Genomic DNA, 19776 nt, shown 5'->3' with positions numbered 1-19776 from the left:
TGTTTTAAATGCATATCCCTACTGGCTATTAGGGCCAGTACTTTCCTAATAGAAGTGTGTCTAACCACCGGGCTGAAAATATCATCATAATCAATCCCCTTCTACTGTGAATACCCCTTTGTAACTAGGCGAGCCTTGAACTTTTCCCCTTCTTTTTCTGCTACTGCTGGCTTTTTCTTCTATATCCACTTGTAACAAATAACTTTGTTTCCCCGTGGCAGCTAAACAAGATCCCATGTCTCATTCTTTTTCAACGACTTCATATCATCCACCATATCACCCATCCACTTAATTTTCTCCTGGCTAGTCACAACCTCTTGAAAAGTATAAAGATCTTTTAAACTAGTAAGAAGAGCATATGGTGCTAAGTCTTCTAACCCATATCTCACTAGAGATGTAGTGAGACGACTCCCTATCACGCACAAGTGTATAGTCTTGTACTCCACCTAAATATGAGTCTGGTTCATCCTGCTGTTCGGATACAATCTTCCTTGGACTCACTGGTGGCTCCTCAATGTCCACCTGAGTCTTGTCCTGACTGGAATTTTTTACCTCAATATTTGGCACAATTTTCACATCTGACTGTTTCAACATTGAATGACCATCAAATAAAACATCTCTGCTGAAAACCACCTTTCTCTTAACCGGATCCCACAACTTGTACCCCTTCACACATTTATTGTAGCCAATAAAGATGTATTGTTTTGACTTGGGGTCAAGTTTAGACCGATCCTAACTGGAAATATGAACATATGATGGATACCCAAAAATCCTCAAATTACTCAGATCAAAAGGGTTACCTGTTCACACCTCCTCTATAACTTTGTCATTTAATGAAGCTCGTGGTGCTCTCTTGACTAGATAGCATGATATATTGAGTGTTCCTGCCCATAAGCCTTTTGAAAGACCAACATTCAACCAAAGACACATTGCCTTCTCCGCCAGAGCCTTGTTCATCCTTTCTGCAACACCATTATGTTGTGGTGTCTTCCTCATAGAAAAGTGTCTCTAGATTTCATTCTCCTCACATAAATGCATAAACTTCTTCTCAATGTATTCAGTTCCATTATCAGAGCTCAAATACTTTATTTTTCTACCTGTCTGGTTCTCAACCTCTACCTTATACAATTTGAACTTGGCAAAGGCCTCGAATTTATATTTCATAAAATAAACTCAGGCCTTACGAGAAAATTATTCAATGAATGTCACAAAGAACCCGAAACCTCCAACAACTGGCTCTTTTGTAGGCCCCCAAACATCAGAATGGACATAGTCTAAGATTCCATTGGTCTTGTTTTTCATGGTTTTAAAACGAACTCTACACCCCTTCCTAAGAACATAATACCTTCACTATTATTCAATTGTGCTACTGCGAACACCCTTCAATAAATTCCTCTTATGTAGTTCCATCATCTCATGTTCACTGATATGACCTAAGCGCATGTGCCATAATTTGATAGCATCATTATCAGTTTCAACAGATGCTACAACATCGATAAATGTACTCCCTAGTAACTTATAAATGTTGTATTTAGTCCTCCTTACCCTCATCAGTGTCTTTACACCTGTTCTAACCCTCATGATATATCTATCTCCATTTGACCGGCATGAATAACCATTCGCTTGAATATTACCCATAGAAATCAAATTCTTCATCAATTCAAGAATATAACACACCTCACTCAATGTGCGCACACCACCATCATCCAAAGCAATTTTATTTGGCCTCTTTCCTGTGATGGTACAAGTTTTATCATCACCTAAATAGAAAAAACCAAAATCACCTGATTTAAAATAGTTAAACCACTCCGAATGCGACTTCATATGGTAGGAGCACCCAGAGTCAAGGATACATGCATTAGTGCACTTTGTAGAAGAAACGCAAAGGAAATCCTCTTCACTGCAGGAACCATCTATCTGAACTACATTTGTTGAACTACTATTTCCTGACTGGTTTAGATAGTCCCTTCTCCAACGGTCAATTTGCTTGCAACTATAACATTCTGCTATTTTTTTGTCCTCGAACTTGAACCTCTTTTTCTTTCCAGAATCCACTACCTTACCCTTGCCTCTGCGGGCGTGATTGTTTTCTTCCCATATGTGATAATTCTCACCAAGTAATCATAAGAGTTTGGTAAAAAGCACAGCAAAATGATGGCTTTATCCTCATCACGAACCTTCACTCCAAGTCGTGTCAAATTAGCAAAGATGTTGTTGAAATCGTTGACATGGATCTGCAAATCACCCCCTTCCTAAATCTTCAGACTACATAGACGCTGCTTCGTGAATAATTTGTTCATGAGCGTCCTAGATATGTACTGACTTTCCAATTTATCACAGACTTCCTTCAAAATTGGGAGGTCCGTGATATGATTCATCACACCATTATAAACCAAAATCTTATCAAACCTCAGGCCTTCTCCTTCATCTAAGTTCCAATCAATGTTTGTGATGTCTTTCGATTTCTCATGACGAAGCACCTTCTGTAAACCTTGTTGAGCCAATATATCATTAGCCCTTCTTTGCCATAAACTAAAGTTGTTCGTTTCGTCGAGCCGAGTCACTTCAAATTTTGCACCTCCAGGATTAAGTTTCATCTAATACCAATTGTTGGACCAGGTACGTGAATACATATTAGAGTAGAGAGAAAAACACAAAAAAATTGTTCACACAGTTCGACCAAATTGCCTACGTCTGCGACTATAAAGCAACTATAGTTTTGTCTTATTGATTCGTTCTAAATTTTACATATTAGGGTTTCAACGTTACAAGCACATATAGGGTTACTAATTATCCATATTACAATAATACCCCTAAACTATACAGTGGGGGCAAACACACACTTCGGCCAAATGCAAGGGCAAGGCTCGTGGCCGCTCTGCAGCCCCAACCCTTGCCTACTTGACATTACCTCTGAGTGAAACTCAATAAACTCCTTATATATTCCCTGTAGAAGGTGAACTGTGTGATACTCGGCATTGGGAAGTGTGAACAACATCGCCAGCTGTCAAGATTTCAACGCACATTGTTCAAAAGCACTCAGAAGGCTTAGTACTAGAAAGAATCATTAGCGTCATACATAGGAATGCATGTTGAAATGTACCTGCAAAATGTTTCTAATCACGATGAAGGAAACTAATGCACCTCTTCCTAAAGACATCAACACCCATTAAGATTCTTCTGCTCCCTTCCACCAGAACTCAGATTAAAGACAAACCGATGAATCCCTTGTTCTAGACGTAGGAACAAGGGTTTAAGAGACAACTGTTCTGCGTAGTCCACATGGCCCGGGAAGAAGGGCCAATAACAAGCGTTGAAAGGGAAGGCACGCCAAACATGTGGACCCTCGTCTCTGTCGAGGACAACGATAACACCTTCATCGCATATCTCACTGTTTATATATAGTTGAACGACTATCCGCACAAGGCATTGAATCACATGCGGACGGTTCATACTATATAAAGATCAGATCGCGTCATTTCAATTATTCAATTTATTCTCACTCTCATTTCTTTTCACTCAGTAACTAACTTAGGTATTTGAACATTAACCTTATAGATCTACTTATTCTCTATTTATCAGAAATTTGTCATATCGTATTAAGACCTCATTTCATCACTTCATTACACATTACACATTTCTAATTTTAGAAAGAACACCTAGAATTCGTTTAAAAAGAATCGGACAATGAAGTAGTTCTTTCAGAATATATCAAGTTACTCAAGAAACAATTCCGTAGAATATTCTGTTCAAATAATTTTACTCTGATCTTGAATAAGAAAACATCACTTTCCCATGAAAGTGATGTAGCAAATTAATGAATTGCAGATTTAAAACGGTGCATCTATCCGCCAAACCAACACTGCCATTAACCACGGTGGTCCTACTAGTATTACTGTTGCAACAACAACAACAACATTACTCACAATCACATGAAGAAAACTCGCATGTCAAAAGTAGGAGGGGCAAAGATGAAAACGTGAGTGATTAATAATACATTCGAAATCATGAGGACAACGATCGTTAAGCAAACGTATTTTGATATGATTGTATAATAAAACCGTCCTTTGCACATCACAGAACTTTAATACTATCAAATAATTTTTTTTTATTATTTCACTGGCTTCATATTCAATTTCAACGAGATACAAATATTTCTCGTTTACTTTTTATCCGTTCCAAGCAAATTTTAATAGTATTCTTATAAAATGGATTTCTGGTAAGCAATTTTTTAAATGATAATATAATTATTTAGTTAGGTGATGATGACTGGTGTGGTGGTGTCATGTCTATTCATAACTCATAAGTAATTGTCTTACTCAATCATATTAAATTGAAATATGGTGATTGGTGCCAAAATGAAATAATTATGAGCCAAGTATCTTATAACTTTGGTCTAAGAATGTTTTATCCATGTCCTTTTTTTTAAGTAGACGTTAGTAGGTGGAATTCCACTTCTTAAGATGAATAAGTAGGATTTGATGGATTCTAGCTTGAAAAGCCGTAAAATTTAAATTATGAAGAAGATGATAAAAAATCATATAAAAAATTGAAGGACATTTTTCATTTGATTTTTTATATTTTTAAACGTGTTAACGACATTATATATAATGCTACTCGTTAGATATAAAAGTTGTTGAAAAGATGTTTCAGTACTAGAACAAATTAAAGAAGATATTGAAGAATATTGCACTTAAAAAATTTAAAGTGTGTGAGTTTATATTAATTTTTAGAATCGATTAGCTCGCACCAATTATTATATCTAATACAATTCTGATTAATGATGAATTCCCTTCTTGATATTTTAAATATTTTATTGTGAACTAGTAAACTACCCGTGTTGCCGCACGGGTACATTTATTTGATATTATATATATAGTTTATTTAGATATTTAGAATATTGAATGATAAGTATAATTATATAAAAAATTAGATATTCATGAGTTTGTATAGGTTAAAATAATTTTGTATAGTTAATTTGTATTCAAATACATATTGAAAGCAATTTTTATCAAAAAAATTTTTGAGCGAATTTAACTAATCGTGTTCCGTTACAAATAAGAATTGTTAATTAAAATAAAATGGTTATTTAATTGATAGTGCCCCGTGAGAAAAATAGAAAATTTTGACATTTGAAAATAAGAATTTTGTGTCTCAAATAAGTATAATGTCAACTAAAACAAAATATGTATTTTGTTCATAGTGATCCGTGAGAAAAGTAAAAATTTTGACATGTGAAAATAATTTTTTTAATAATTATGAATAATTTTGACATTTGAAAATAATTTTTTTAATAATTATGTTAATTTAATTTATTAAAATTGTGAGAAAAAAAATAATTTGTATAAAAAATTAATGATATTCATGAGTTTGTATAGGTTAAAATAATTTTGTATAGTAAATTTGTATTCAAATGCATATTGAAAGCAATATTTATCAAAAAAAAATTTGCGTAAATTTAACTGATCGTGTCCTGTTACAAATTTATTTAATACGATATAGATTTTATTTAAATATACATCTAAATTTGAAATGAGTTATTTAATTATAAAATGAATAATAATTTAAATTTAATTTGAATATGTGAAAATAAAAATTTTGTGTCTCAAATAAAGATAATTATTAATTAAAATAAAATGATTATTTTATTGATAGTGCCCCGTGAGAAAAATAGAAAATTTTGACATTTGAAAATAAGAATTTTGTGTCTCAAATAAGTATAATGTCAACTAAAACAAAATATGTATTTTGTTCATAGTGATCCATGAGAAAAGTAGAAATTTTGACATGTGAAAATAATTTTTTTAATAATTATGAATCATTTTGACATTTGAAAATATTTTTTTTAATAATTATGTTAATTCAATTTATTAAAATTGTGAGCGAAAAAATTAAAATAAAAGTGAAAATCTTGGAGAGAAAAATGCAAGAGAGAAAGAGAGAGAAAAGTAAGTAGAAATGAAATGAAAAATAAATGTGGAGAGAGAAGTGAGATAGAATAAGAGTAGTGTAAGAAAAATAAGAAAATAAATATGAATAAGAAAGTTGAAATGTAAGAAAGTAAGTGTAAGAAAAAGAAATGTGGGGGGAAATTTGAAATTTGAATGAAAAGAAGAAAAGGAAAAGGTGAGGATATGTGGGAAGTGTAGAAAAATAGTTGGTTTATGAAATGACCAAACTAACCCTTGAGTAGAAAATTAGTTAAAAAGGAAGGGCAATAATGTAATTGTGCAGGACTATTGTTTTGATTGTTAGACTAGTAAACTACCCGTGCTGCCGCACGGGTACATTTATTTGATATTATATATATAATTTGTTTAGATATTTAGAATATTGAATGATAAATATAATTATATAAAAAATTAGATATTTATGAATTTGTACAGGTTAAAATAATTTTGTATAGTTAATTTGTATTCAAATGCATATTGAAAGCAATTTTTATCAAAAACAAATTTGCGTGAATTTAACTAATCGTATCCCGTTACAAATTTATTTAATACGATATAGATTAGATTTAAATATACATGTAAATTTGAAATGAGTTATTTAATTATAAAATGAATAACAATAATAATAATTTAAATTTAATTTGAATATTTGAAAATAAGAATTTCATATCTCAAATAAAGACAATTATTAATTAAAATAAAATGGTTATTTTATTGATAGTGCCCCGTGAGAAAAATAGAAAATTTTGACATTTGAAAATAAGAATTTTGTGTCTCAAATAAGTATAATCTTAATTAAAATAAAATAGGTATTTTGTTCATAGTGATCCGTGGGAAAAATATAAATTTTAACATGTAAAAATATTTTTTTAAAAAATTATGAATAATTTTGACATTTGAAAATAATTTTTTTAATAATTATATTAATTCAATTTATTAAAATTTTGAGAGAAAAAATTAAAATGAAAGTGAAAATATTAGAGAGAAAATTGTAAGAGAGAGAGAAAAGTAAATAGAAATGAAATGAAAAATAAATGTGGAGAGAGAAGTGAGATAGAATAAAAGTAATATTATAAGAGGTTGAAATTTGAAGGAGAGAGAATGAATGGAAGATAGGTGGCAAAAGTGGGTTGAATGTGGGGTGAATAAAATGAGTTGATTATGAAATGACAAAAATAACTTTTTAGCTTTGAAAATTATTTTTAAGAAAAGGGCATAATTGGTAGTGTGGTGGACTTTAACTTTAATTGCTTGATAGTAGATTTGTATTCAAATGCATATTGAAAGCAATTTTTATCAAAAACAAATTTGCGTGAATTTAACTAATCGTATCCCGTTACAAATTTATTTAATACGATATAGATTAGATTTAAATATACATGTAAATTTGAAATGAGTTATTTAATTATAAAATGAATAATAATAATAATAATTTAAATTTAATTTGAATATTTGAAAATAAGAATTTCATATCTCAAATAAAGACAATTATTAATTAAAATAAAATAGTTATTTTATTGATAGTGCCCCGTAAAAAAAATAGAAAATTTTGACATTTGAAAATAAGAATTTTGTGTCTCAAATAAGTATAATATTAATTAAAATAAAATAGGTATTTTGTTCATAGTGATCCGTGGGAAAATATAAATTTTAACATGTAAAAATATTTTTTTTAAAAATTATGAATAATTTTGACATTTGAAAATAATTTTTTTAATAATTATATTAATTCAATTTATTAAAATTTTGAGAGAAAAAATTAAAATGAAAGTGAAAATATTGGAGAGAAAATTGTAAGAGAGAGAGAAAAGTAAATAGAAATGAAATGAAAAATAAATGTGGAGAGAGAAATTAGATAGAATAAAAGTAATATTATAAGAGGATGAAATTTGAAGGAGAGAGAATGAATGGAAGATAGGTGGCAAAAGTGGGTTGAATGTGGGGTGAATAAAATGAGTTGATTATGAAATGACAAAAATAACCTTTTAGCTTTGAAAATTATTTTTAAGAAAAGGGCATAATTGGTAGTGTGGTGGACTTTAACTTTAATTGCTTGATAGTAGATTGTACAAACACAATAAACGAGAAATACTTGCATGGATACGAATTTAAACCCAAAATTTTAGGAACAACCAATGAAAAGAGAGAGAATATAAATTTTTAAAAATTTTAATTTCGTTTTTAATTGCCATCATGGGGGTGGTTGAGATAAAAGATGAGAGAGTCAATTTTATTTTTAATTTTTAATTAATAAAAAAATGTGATTGGTTGTGTGTAAATACAGGTGTTGGGGTTGTGTCTATGTAAGTATTTTCCCACAATAAACTTATCTTTTGATATAGAGTACATAAAGATGTTTCATATACTTCGTTCATGCATAATGAAGTGAATCATGATTTAGAATAATTATAATATGAGAGAAATGGATTAGAAAAGGTTTGATTTTGTGTGTTCTTTATGCTTCCTAAGTGTCTCTGTTTATAGATAAGTTTATGTCATTTAGTAAAAAAAAATGCCTTTAATTTTTTTAACGCATTCTTCCGGTCATTTTTGGCACGACTACCATTTGGTATAACACCATTCTTCACAAAATCCCACATATCTTGATAGTAGATCATCACTTTCATCTGCTTACACTAATTATCGTAATTCTTTCCATTTAGAATGATAAGATTTGTCGGGAAATGGCCATTTGGATGTGTAGTCATCGTTCAAGATCCCCAAAAACTGAACTAGAAACTCTGGATACCTGGATACCAGATGTTAGGGCAAAACTCAAGAACACATAAACAAGAAAAGGGCACATGAATAGGCGCAAGCCTTGCGCACGCACAATTTTGTATTTTTGTAAGTGAATGAATGAGAAAAGATGAGATTAAGAGGGAAGAGTAATCATATTCACACATTATCCAATGATCATTACATATTGGAAAATGTTTTTTGTTAAGAAAATGTAAAAACAAGAAAGGTATGAATCATCTCAACCATTTATTATCACTGTCACCCTATGATCCCAATGAAATAGAAAATTAAATTAAAAATTCTACTCTAAAATAATGACATATGTATATTTTTACATTTTTTTTCAATTTCTTTCGTATTAAATAGCATTAGTCTTACGTATTTATATAAATATGACTTGCACTATAAGCCACCAACTAACTTCTTTCCTCTAACTCTTATGTAACTAACTTTAATGCCGGAATTTCAAAGCTCAAACTAATTATATTTTGTACTAGAAGTAACTACAATTGATCAAAATAATTAATATAAATTATACTTTTAGTTTGCTATCTAAATTATTTGTATAACTAGTAATTCTTACTTTTATCGGAAGAATGCCAAACAAGAACTAAAAATTCTTAATGAACTACTCCCTCCGTTTTTTATTATAAGTCGTTTTGGAAAAAAAATTGTATTTAAATATAAGTCGCTTTACAATTCCAATGAATAATTAATGCTATTTTTCTTATTATATCCTTAAATATTTATTATTCTCTCTCCTTTCAATTATATAAATTTATCTTCCACATGTCACTAATGAAGGATAATTTTGTAAAATCCTTCATAATTTCTTATTTTCATACAACAATTATTATTTTTCTTAAACTGTGTGAAAAGTCTAAAACGACTTATAATAAAAAACGGAGGGAGTATGAAACAATATGTTTTTCTTAAAAAAAAAAAAAAGAAAAAAACACTAACAAATGAATGATGAATTTGGGTAGGGTTCACAATATATCATTGTCACATTTAAATCCATGGTAGTTGCACGTCTTCTCCCACATTTAGTTGTTGTGTTTTGACTCATACCCCCACATTACTCATCCACTAAAAACATCAAAATTCCATCCAATAGTAAAAGATATACTTTTAATCTAAATATACTTATGAATTATTTATATATCCTAACCTAAGATCTTCTAATTGAGCATCATCCCCTCTTCACGGCGAAAAATATTCTTGTCCGCTTTACTCAAACACTTGATTGTCTTGTACATTCCGCATTCCACCAAAGTATAAAAATAAACAAATTCATTTTTTTTACTAAATAAATTTATGAAATTTAAAGAATTTTGAATATTAATTAGTTGTTGCGGTGGCTCAACCATGGCCAACCCATATAAAGCTGGTTTTGTCATTTTATGTAACACACCATAAGCATATTCTTCAAACCTAGCCACAAACTAGTAAACAAACACCACTTTTTCTTTTTCTTTTTTATTTATTTGCCTCATGTTATTTTCTTTTATTTATTATTATTATTATTATTACTCCAAATAACTATTATCCTATATTGATTGAAAATTGGTGGGACCCCAAAAGCATGTTGATTTAGTACCAACTTTTGTTATGAAAATGGAAGGTATTTTGAAAATGTATATATGTATGGTAGCGGTGGTGTTGTGTGGAATTAATTAATTAAAGAAAGAGAGAAAGTAATAAAGAGTGAAGCTTTATTTATCTTTATGTGTGAGTAACAATAGCAATGTCCACTGTGTAGAAATAACATCATCTGAAAAAAGAAAAAACATGGTGAAGACATAGATGTGAGTTTTCTGTGTTCATAACTGAACTTGTTTCAAGCTTCAACCTTATGTAACAAAAGCTGTATTCAACATTACTCTATTATTAGAGTTGTTATCACTTGATAATTATTGTGAGTTTCTTGTCTCTTTCATTGTTCTTTCTTTTTCTGTTTTTGTTTTGTTTTGTTTTGTGTTGTGGAAGGTGGGTTCAGGATAGTTTCATAGTATATGCAGGTGAAAAAGACTAAAAATTGTTTCTTTTTTATGGAAGTTATGTTAATGTTTGCTTTCTGAGTTCTGGGGTGGTGGGGTTGAAAGTTGATCTCTTTGGGATCTGGGTGTGGTTGATTTGTAGAGACAACTGCAATGGCAAAACTGGGTGTGTAATCTTTTTGTTGGAGAGATCATTGCAGTTCTTGTTTGGAGTTTGTATATGCTAGGGAGAGAGAAATTGTTTAACTAGGGTGAACTTGTTGATGTTGGTTTGTGGTTTGGGATAAGAGACTTGAGATCTAGGTGCTTTTGGATTTTGTGTTCTAGATGCTTTATTAAGGTTTTTTTAGATCTAACCAAGTATGAAGTTACCTGTATATGTTAGAGATATAGGATTAGGAATCCTATGTTTGTGTATACACCAAATCAAATGATTTTTTATTGAATATTAATTATGTTATAGTAGACGTGATAAGATTAGAAATGACAATATTACAGTATTGGAGTAACACCTATATTAGAAAAGACGGTGGAAAATAGGGTTAGATGATTTGGACATGTAGAGTGAATATCTCTAGATTATGTTGTAAGGAGAGTAGATCAAATGGAGAGGAGTCAATAAACTAGAGGTAGAGGACGACCTAGAAAAACTATAAGAGAAACTATTAAGAAAGATCTCAAGATTAACAAGTTGGAGAGAAACACGATCTTGGATAGAACATTATACCGAGATTTAATCCATGTAGCAGACCTCACTTAGGGCCCGTTTGTTCTGGCATTTTTTAAAAATGATTTTTATAGTGTTATCAAATTTTGTGAAAAAAATTTTTACAAAGAAACTTTTTATAAAAGCTTCAAATGAAAAATTTGTTTGAATAGTTATTCTTAAAATGTGATTTTAAGTATTTCATCTATTTATGGGGAAAAAATTTGGATATCAAAATTTTAAAAAATCACTTAATTTTGAAGCTATTTCAAATAGATTTTCATAAAAATCATTTTTGAAATACAACTTTTTAAAAAAATTATGATTTTGACTAAGTTTTGGTCTTCAATTATGTATGTTTATGTTATAGGATGTCAAATTAAGTGTTTCATTTTAGAAAAAACGAATATAAAAAAACTTATAATATTTTGAAAAACGGTTTTAGAAAATCTATTTTCAAAAATACAAAGAAAAAATCCATTTTTTTAAAGCTGAAACAAACTGGCCCTTAGTGAGATAAGGCTTGGATATTGTTATTGTATTATGTTATAGATACAAGGAATCCACTTCTATGTCAGAAAACCTGTTAGAAACTATAAGAAGTAACTTTCATTGAGAATTTCAATTGACTTAAGGATATGTGTTTGTTCCAATTCCTTGTTATTCAACAGTTTATTCAATAGTTTAAGCCTTATCATGTTGATTGTTGATTGTTGAATTGATCCTGCAATATCTTTGAAAATGTGCATTTCAATTATTGACTGTCCATATCTTTGCAGCCTGTATATGGGGACTCTGGCACTCGAACCCGATGATGTAAGCTCGGATATATACCTTTCGTTGGGCCTAAAAGATATTGATAAAGGTGTCGGAGTTCCACGGGTTTTGTCACTTCTCTCTTCAGTTCTTGAAAGATCAGTTCAGAGAAATGAAATGCTGTTGGAAACAAAACATGTAGAAGATGTTGTTACAGTATTTCACGGTTTAAGAGCGCCTGCTCTGAGTGTTCGTAAGTACATTGATCGTATCTTTAAGTACTCGAGTTGCAGCCCGTCGTGTTTCGTTGTCGCGCATGTTTATGTGGATAGATTTATTCAGCACACAGAGATCAAATTGACCTCACTTAATGTGCACCGGCTTCTCATAACAAGTATTATGCTAGCAGCAAAGTTTATCGATGATGCGTAAGTGCCATTTTGACTAGCTTTAGTTGTCATTATCTGTTCAAGATGTTAACATAGCTCTCTATTTGGTGTTGCAGATTCTTTAACAATGCTTACTATGCTAAAGTTGGAGGAGTAAGTACATCAGAATTAAACAGATTGGAATTGAGCTTTTTGTTTGGTATAGATTTTAGACTTCAGGTTAGTGTAGACACATTTGGAAGATATTGTTTGCAATTGGAGAAGGAAGGTTCAGAAACACTTCAAATTGAAAGGCCAATGCAGGCTTGTAGAATTAAAGAAAGTTGGTCAAACAAAGATGAGCCTCCATGTGCCTCCACAATTGCAAGATGGTAGTGTGCAAGCAAGCACAATGTATTATTGTTGTACCACAATTCAATGAACTCAAAGAAAAAAAGATTGATGAATATACACTATTAGTAGTTAAACCATTTTTTTAAGAACACTGTTGTTTGTTCTGTTTCTATTTTTCTTTAGCTTTTTTTCTGTTTTGTTTGTATTGTACACTTGTTTGTAATTGCAAGCATGTAACCGAATAGTGGTTGTAATGAATTTTATGTCCTTACAATAAACCATTAAAGATACACAATAATTCTATTAGTATGATGCAAACCATATCATATGCCACAACAGCATTTGTATACAGATACAATACAACAACAACTAAGTCTTATTCCACTAAATGAGGTCGGTTGTTACAGACACGCAGTAGACCAAATAATAGTTACATGGTAATAACAAGCATCTATAGCTTCAAAGCCTTTGTTTAGAGTGCCTCAAGTCTTCCAAGAAAATCCATGACTTTTACTTTACATGATACCATTCACAATCCTAGTATATCATCACCATGTGAGAATGACTCGATGAGTTCTTGGGTCTGCTCCTGGAAATCTCCAGCATAATTTTCAATTCTAGCTTCAGAGTGTTGCTTCTAAAAGCAAACATTTGGCATCACCTAGGAGGCCTCTCCAGTGCAGTCCAACCAAACCTACCTTTTCTAAAATCTGACAGGATACGGTATGCAGCTTGATGAACATCTCCATTGAACAAATGAAGCGCAAGCTTCTCTACGAATCTACAATAAAGTAAATACATGATATCGAATTGAAAAGAAGTTACTTATAAATTATAAAAGAATTTTCTTTAGAAAAGAAATCAATGGCATACATTTTACCACATTCACTGTCTACGTGAAACTTGTACCGTTTACAAAGTACATCTCGACCTGCATTGAATAATGTCAGAATTTTAAATTAGAACTTTGAGATCAGGAAACCATTATTTTTATAAACTGAAATAGGATTCAAATGGCTACATGTCATGACGACACGTACCTACAGTTGGAAGCTTTGTAAGCATCTGTACAAGAATTGCAGCAACATCATCCACATCATAGGATTTCTCTCCAATGTCATCACATATAGCAAGTTTTATAGCAGCTGACTGGTCACTGATTCGCATTGGAAGTATCCCAGGAGAATCCAGCAATTCAAGATCTTTCCCAAATCGAATCCACCTTTTATATTAAGACAAGAATACAATAAATCATGTATTCAGTACGGTATGAGAGATTCACCATTGCTTCTTGCTTGAGCTCCAACTTCTAGTCAGACCAATTTAACCGTGATAAACTTTGCATGAAACTGATTTTGACCTATTAAAACTTAAACAGAATATGCCACCATTTAACTTCTTCCCGCTGTTGGGAAAATTAAAACCCCAGGAAGCTAAATTTTCAACATTTGGGATATAAATCCTTTTGATGAAAATTCAAGTGTTGCGACAGCTCTGTAGCACCGACACTTATTATTGAAGGTATGTCAAGTTTCTAACACGTGTCGGGGTCCAAGACCGACACAACACTTACAAATGTGATTGCATTTAATTTTCTCTTTTTTAACAAAATGCAAAATAATGTTCAAACTTGAACTAAATACTTACAAGTTAATAAGAAAAAGAAGTAACAACAACATCAATCAAATATTTCCAAGTCAAGAAGCAATAGAATACATCTCAGAGACATTGGCGCAAAAAGAAAAACAAAACTCTTCCTAATAACTAGAGTAAATTAAACCTAAATGCATAAAAGAAAGCAAAAACAATCCCCTTCTCCAAAATTTGGACTATACTAAAAACCAAACATTTCTTGGAATGTTAACTAGTCCCACTCATTGATTAATTGTGATTTAAGTTGGCAACAAAATCTTTTTGATATTATTACCAGTTAAAACAAAATAAACCAGCATTGACTTTTCCCTCTGTTGAGACTTGAGAGCAAGACCAACCTCAAAAGCTATATTTTTCAGCTTTGGGATGTAAATCAGGAGACATATTACGTCCATTAGGATTATTCCCTTCAATTTTTTTTATGTTTTAGTTGTGCGCTGGGTGGGAGCATTCTTGAAAACATTATGGGCATGTTTAGCATAAGAAACAGGGAAGATACAACTTAACAGTACTGATGATAGTGCCTGGTAACAAGTTGAACAAACCACAAACAAGAAATGTTAAGTTGGAAATTATTTAGGCAGATAAAATGAATAAATTACCTCAATGTTCTTGTAACTCCTGGCCTTGGAGCTGCTGAGCACACTCTTCGCTTTAACAAACGGTTGATCAGAGATGATTTTCCAACATTAGGGTATCCAACAATTCCAGCTCGAACCTATTCAACAGTAACATGCATTCTTTTATATAATAATAATGTTAAGAAGCATTAGTGTATTCCATGTGAACTGCAATGATTTTCTATCAATTAAAGGAAAAGTTCTTCGTCGTGAAGGTTCTGAAGTTCATGACTGCAAAGTTTACTTCCATAGTACATAATAATTCACATTGGTGATTAATAAAATAAATTTAATATATTTATGAAACAAAAGACATGATTCCAATATTAGCCAGGAGAACTCAATTATATGCAATATTTGTAGTCCGTACAACTAATTGACGAGCTGATCAGGCATTTTTTTTTTTTGTAAAATAAGAAATGCAAGATGGACACTAGAGCAAGATTGAAAAGAAAAAAATCAGCAAAATATCATTTTTGTTGCATCATGTAAGATGACATGATGAAACTTAGTAAAAGAAACGAGAAACTTGGTCGAAATTGAGTTGCAAATACTAGTATATCCTAATTCCTAACAGGAATACGTTATTTCTTTCTCCAATAAACGATATGTTTCCTTATTCTTTTAGATAGAAAAGTAATCCTCTTATCAGAAAATCAACATGCGAAATGGGGAAAAATCCAAAATGGTTTGCAATTGCTACAAGCAACTCACCGGACGAGGAAGTAATCCTTTGGCCCTCCGTTTAACATTTACATCAGCTGCCAATTCCTTTGCTAACCGGCCTAGCTTCAAAGTACCCTGTACATAGATCATAGGATTAGATATGTTGAACGCGAACCTTCAGAACATGGAGAGTGGGAGGAGAAAAGATCTTGTTAGGCTACCATTCCAAGTTGCCCATTGGAGAAGACAACCTTTGTTCCAAGCTTAGTAAAATATTCTGCCCAAGCATTTCGATCTGCAGTTGATATCATGTCTTCTCTATTTAAAACCAGAATTCTCTTTCTATTACCAAGCCATAGATCCATCTGCAAAAGCAAGAGTAACAACTAGATGAAAAATTTAGATGTATCGCCATGTACAAAAGGCCTAACTACAGTACTTGAATACAAATACTGTGAAAAATGACGTAATACCGATGGAGTGCTTGCAAAATTTCACCATTTCACTTTATTTTCATTTTTCACAATATGCCCATGCACTATTTTCACTTTATTTTCATAATTTCACCATAAATTTGTAATAATAGCTTATAGTCTATAGACAGCTTATGTGGGATTTCTCCTCGTCCCCTCTTCAATTGTAGAAACAAGTTATATATAAGCGCTTGTATGATAACCAGTTGTTAAATAGGTGCCGAACTAAGTTGATTGCCAAATAACCCCTTAGTCTATTCAACCACCGATTAAGGAAAATAGAGGTTTTTCCAAATTTCGATATGCTACGGTACTATAATGTCATTATTTGACAACACTTTATACTAAACTGCATATCACGAAACAATAGTGATTTGTTCAAATTCCACTACATAGTGCCACTATTCGACAATATTATACCCCTTTGATGATAAAACGAACCGATAAGGCAATGAAGCAAAAGGCAACGATAGAGAATAACATACCAAAAAGTTTCAATCAAAAACAAATTGTTTTAAGACAACAAGTGGAGCAGAGAATCAAGGTATAATATACACAGGGCATGAATATTATTGGCGTTAACTTGCCTGTGGATGAGTTGTAGACAACGGAATACGGCCGTCGCGAACCTCTATGACAACATCCATCAACTTAAGTTGTTCCTTCAGTTCCTTTTCTGCTTTTGCAATATGACCAGGAAACCACTGTCCAATTACCAGGAATAATCAGCACCCTAACTTTTGAAATGAAGCAACAACCAACACATACATACACAAAGCACATAACAAATACCTGCACAGGACGCAAAGCCTTTGTCCAGTGATAAAGATCAGTGTCAATACCAGTCCAAAGATCAGTCTCTCCTAAGTTACCATCAAATGTGTTGTTGCCAATTATCTGCAACATTCTCAATCACAAAGAAAGTATTAACAATAATCAATTTTAATTAATGAATTAAATTACGGGTTTGGGTGTATTCAAGTTCTTAAGTTGAATTTCTAAATCACCAACTACACAACAGCGAAGGGATGCAAAAACATGTCGGAAACGATGAAGGGGAAAGTTGAGTTACCTGAATGGTGGGAGATTGAGATGAGAGTGTTGGTGTGGCAGCGAGAGATGAAGTGGAGAATCTTCCACGGTTGGGAGGAGATTTTCCGGAAAATTGTGGAGAAGGAGAGTTGGGAGTCCATAAGCATGATGATAGTTGAAATTGAACACTCATCACCATGCTTATTTCTCTTCTGATTTTCTGCTTATTGTTTGTGGTTTGTTTTTGGATAATAATAATAATAATAAATTCAAAGGAACACGCTCAAAAATCAAAATATACTACAATTTTCATATATATATATATATATATATATATATATATATATATATATATATATATATATATATATATATATATATATATATATATATATATATATATATATATATTAATAAAATTTAACATCAATTGGAAATTATTTGATATGTTAAAAAGAATAATCAAAATTAACGGTTTTGTTGAAGTTTTGTAAGACGTTAATTTTTATGCATCTAGTTGACATATCAAATAATTTCCGATCGATGTTAAATTTTATAGACATTATCTATATTATAATAGCTTTCAATCAAACGGTGGATTTTGTGTGTGTGTCTATATATATATATATATATATATATATATATATATATATATATATATATATATATATATATATATATATATATATATATATATATATATATATATATATATATATATATATATATATATATATATATATATATATGGGATAGGATCAAATGACACCAAGGTGTCAAAGTTTAATTTAACACCAAATCTCAACCATTAAAATAATTGATCAAACGGTGATGGTAAATGTAATAAAATAATAATAAAAAATATTTAGCATATTTTTCTCCTAAAAAATAGGCTATTTAGTATCACCGTTTGATCAATTATTTTAACGGTTGAGATTTGGTGTCAAATTAAACTTTGACACATTGGTGTCATTTGATCCTATATCATAAAAGTGAATCGCTGTGTGTCTTCTTTATAAATTTTTGGATAATAATATATGGAGAATGCTTAGATACAATTCTTTAGGTGTGGTTTGTACTATTTCCTCTTAAGCATATACAATTTTCTCCTATTTTCACTTCTTAAATGATGTTAAAGTACACTTGTCAAATTTCTATTGGCAAATAGCATAAATCACAACTATGTAAGTAAGTTTTCTCCATATTGTCATACACATAATACCATCATGTGATGGTTTGTAGGGGCGGAGAATCCAGCTCATTCTGTATAAGATATGTCGCCAGGTCATGGACGTGAAGGACTCGCCCAACGAGCCAAAATCAGACCCAAAAGATGATCCAGACCCCCCCCCCCCTCGATATCACCTTTTCCCTATAAATAAATACTCCAACAGGATCCTCCCCTTATAAAAATTATCTTATAGTGATAAAGGTGCAATTCGCATATTGGGAAATCAAACGAGTTTTAATATACCTGAGAAGTTTGGTTGATGTCCTGTATTAGAACGCTTTTGAGAGGCTAAATTAGATCTAGATGACCTTTAGTCATTAAGAGGCTCCTTAATTGGTTTATCTGGCGAACAGGTCCAAGTGAAGGGTTATATCATTCTCAAAATGGTTTTTGAATTAAAGGAGAATGCCAAAACGATAAAGGTCATGTACCTCATTGTAGAAGCCTCGTCATCCTACAAAATCATCATTGGGAAGTCTGATTTTAACCTTCTAAAGGTTATCATGTCAACGCTTTGCTTGAGCATGAAGTGTCCATTGAAGGATGGGTGTATTGGCTTGATTAAGGGAGATCAAGATACTGCCCAAAAATCTACCAAGATAGTTTGAGAATCAGAAGAGCAACAATGGAAGTACGCATTGAACTGCATTCAAAGATTCATGGGGTGAAATTTGTGGATTTAGATTCAGGGAAAAGCTTGAAAGAGATGACTTATGTCGGCAGAAGACTTGAAGGAGGTCCAAATTAGGCCTTTGCATTTCCACATCACCAAAATGGGCACCTCCATGATAGAAGTCGAAGAAGAGGAGTTGGTCGCCTTGCTCCAGAAAAATATAAATTTGTTCGTCTTTACCCCTTTTCATATGTAAGATATTGACACGGGTTGTATGTCATTGCCTCACCATTAACTCCTCAATGAAGCAAGTAGCACAAAAATAGCTTAAGTTATGAGAGGAAAAACGCGCGACATTGATGAAGATGTCGGATAACTGAAAGAAATCGGTTTAGTATTTTAAATTAAGTACCCAACTTGGTTGATGAACTTAGTTTTTGTTCGAAGAGCGTCTGATAAATAGAGATGTGTGTGGACTTTATTGATTTGAATTTGATGTGCCCTGAAGACCCCTACCCTTTGCCAAACATTGATAGGTTGTCGGTTACAAGACTTTGACCTTCATGGATGTCTACTCTGGCTACAGCCAAATTAAGATGGATCCCTTTGAT

General features: G+C 31.6%; 2 protein-coding genes across 2 annotated transcripts; one reads left to right on the top strand and one right to left on the bottom strand.

The window, feature by feature from the left end:
* Positions 1-10363: 10363 nt before the first annotated feature.
* On the top strand, positions 10364-13155 carry LOC131610160 (cyclin-P3-1-like). Its single transcript, XM_058882037.1, has 3 exons — positions 10364-10611; positions 12179-12583; positions 12661-13155. Exons 2-3 carry the CDS (start codon positions 12186-12188, stop codon positions 12917-12919), a joined length of 657 nt encoding a protein of 218 aa, XP_058738020.1. The 5' UTR covers positions 10364-10611; positions 12179-12185; the 3' UTR covers positions 12920-13155.
* A 71-nt stretch (positions 13156-13226) lies between these two features.
* LOC131610159 (DAR GTPase 3, chloroplastic-like) lies at positions 13227-17588 on the bottom strand. The gene is made up of 9 exons (XM_058882036.1): positions 17362-17588; positions 17082-17186; positions 16877-16993; positions 16038-16181; positions 15865-15951; positions 15133-15248; positions 13918-14099; positions 13751-13808; positions 13227-13658 (listed from the first exon to the last, which is right to left on the bottom strand). Exons 1-9 carry the CDS (start codon positions 17518-17520, stop codon positions 13535-13537), a joined length of 1092 nt encoding a protein of 363 aa, XP_058738019.1. The 5' UTR covers positions 17521-17588; the 3' UTR covers positions 13227-13534.
* Positions 17589-19776: the final 2188 nt, after the last annotated feature.

The sequence above is a fragment of the Vicia villosa genome, linkage group LG6 (assembly GCF_029867415.1).
Source record: "Vicia villosa cultivar HV-30 ecotype Madison, WI linkage group LG6, Vvil1.0, whole genome shotgun sequence".
NCBI classification, from domain to species: Eukaryota; Viridiplantae; Streptophyta; class Magnoliopsida; order Fabales; family Fabaceae; genus Vicia; species Vicia villosa.
This window is presented reverse-complemented; position numbering and strand designations above follow the sequence as displayed.

Excerpts from the sequence above, each read along its gene's own strand:
- LOC131610160 (XM_058882037.1), top strand. The coding sequence starts at position 12,186 with ATGGGGACTCTGGCACTCGAACCCGATGATGTAAGCTCGGATATATAC. Across the intron at positions 12,584-12,660 it reads GCAAAGTTTATCGATGATGC|ATTCTTTAACAATGCTTACT; the intron begins GTAAGTGCCATT and ends TTGGTGTTGCAG.
- LOC131610159 (XM_058882036.1), bottom strand. The coding sequence starts at position 17,520 with ATGGTGATGAGTGTTCAATTTCAACTATCATCATGCTTATGGACTCCC. Across the intron at positions 17,187-17,361 it reads CTCAATCTCCCACCATTCAG|ATAATTGGCAACAACACATT; the intron begins GTAACTCAACTT and ends AGAATGTTGCAG. Across the intron at positions 14,100-15,132 it reads GGAGTTACAAGAACATTGAG|GTGGATTCGATTTGGGAAAG; the intron begins GTAATTTATTCA and ends TTAATATAAAAG.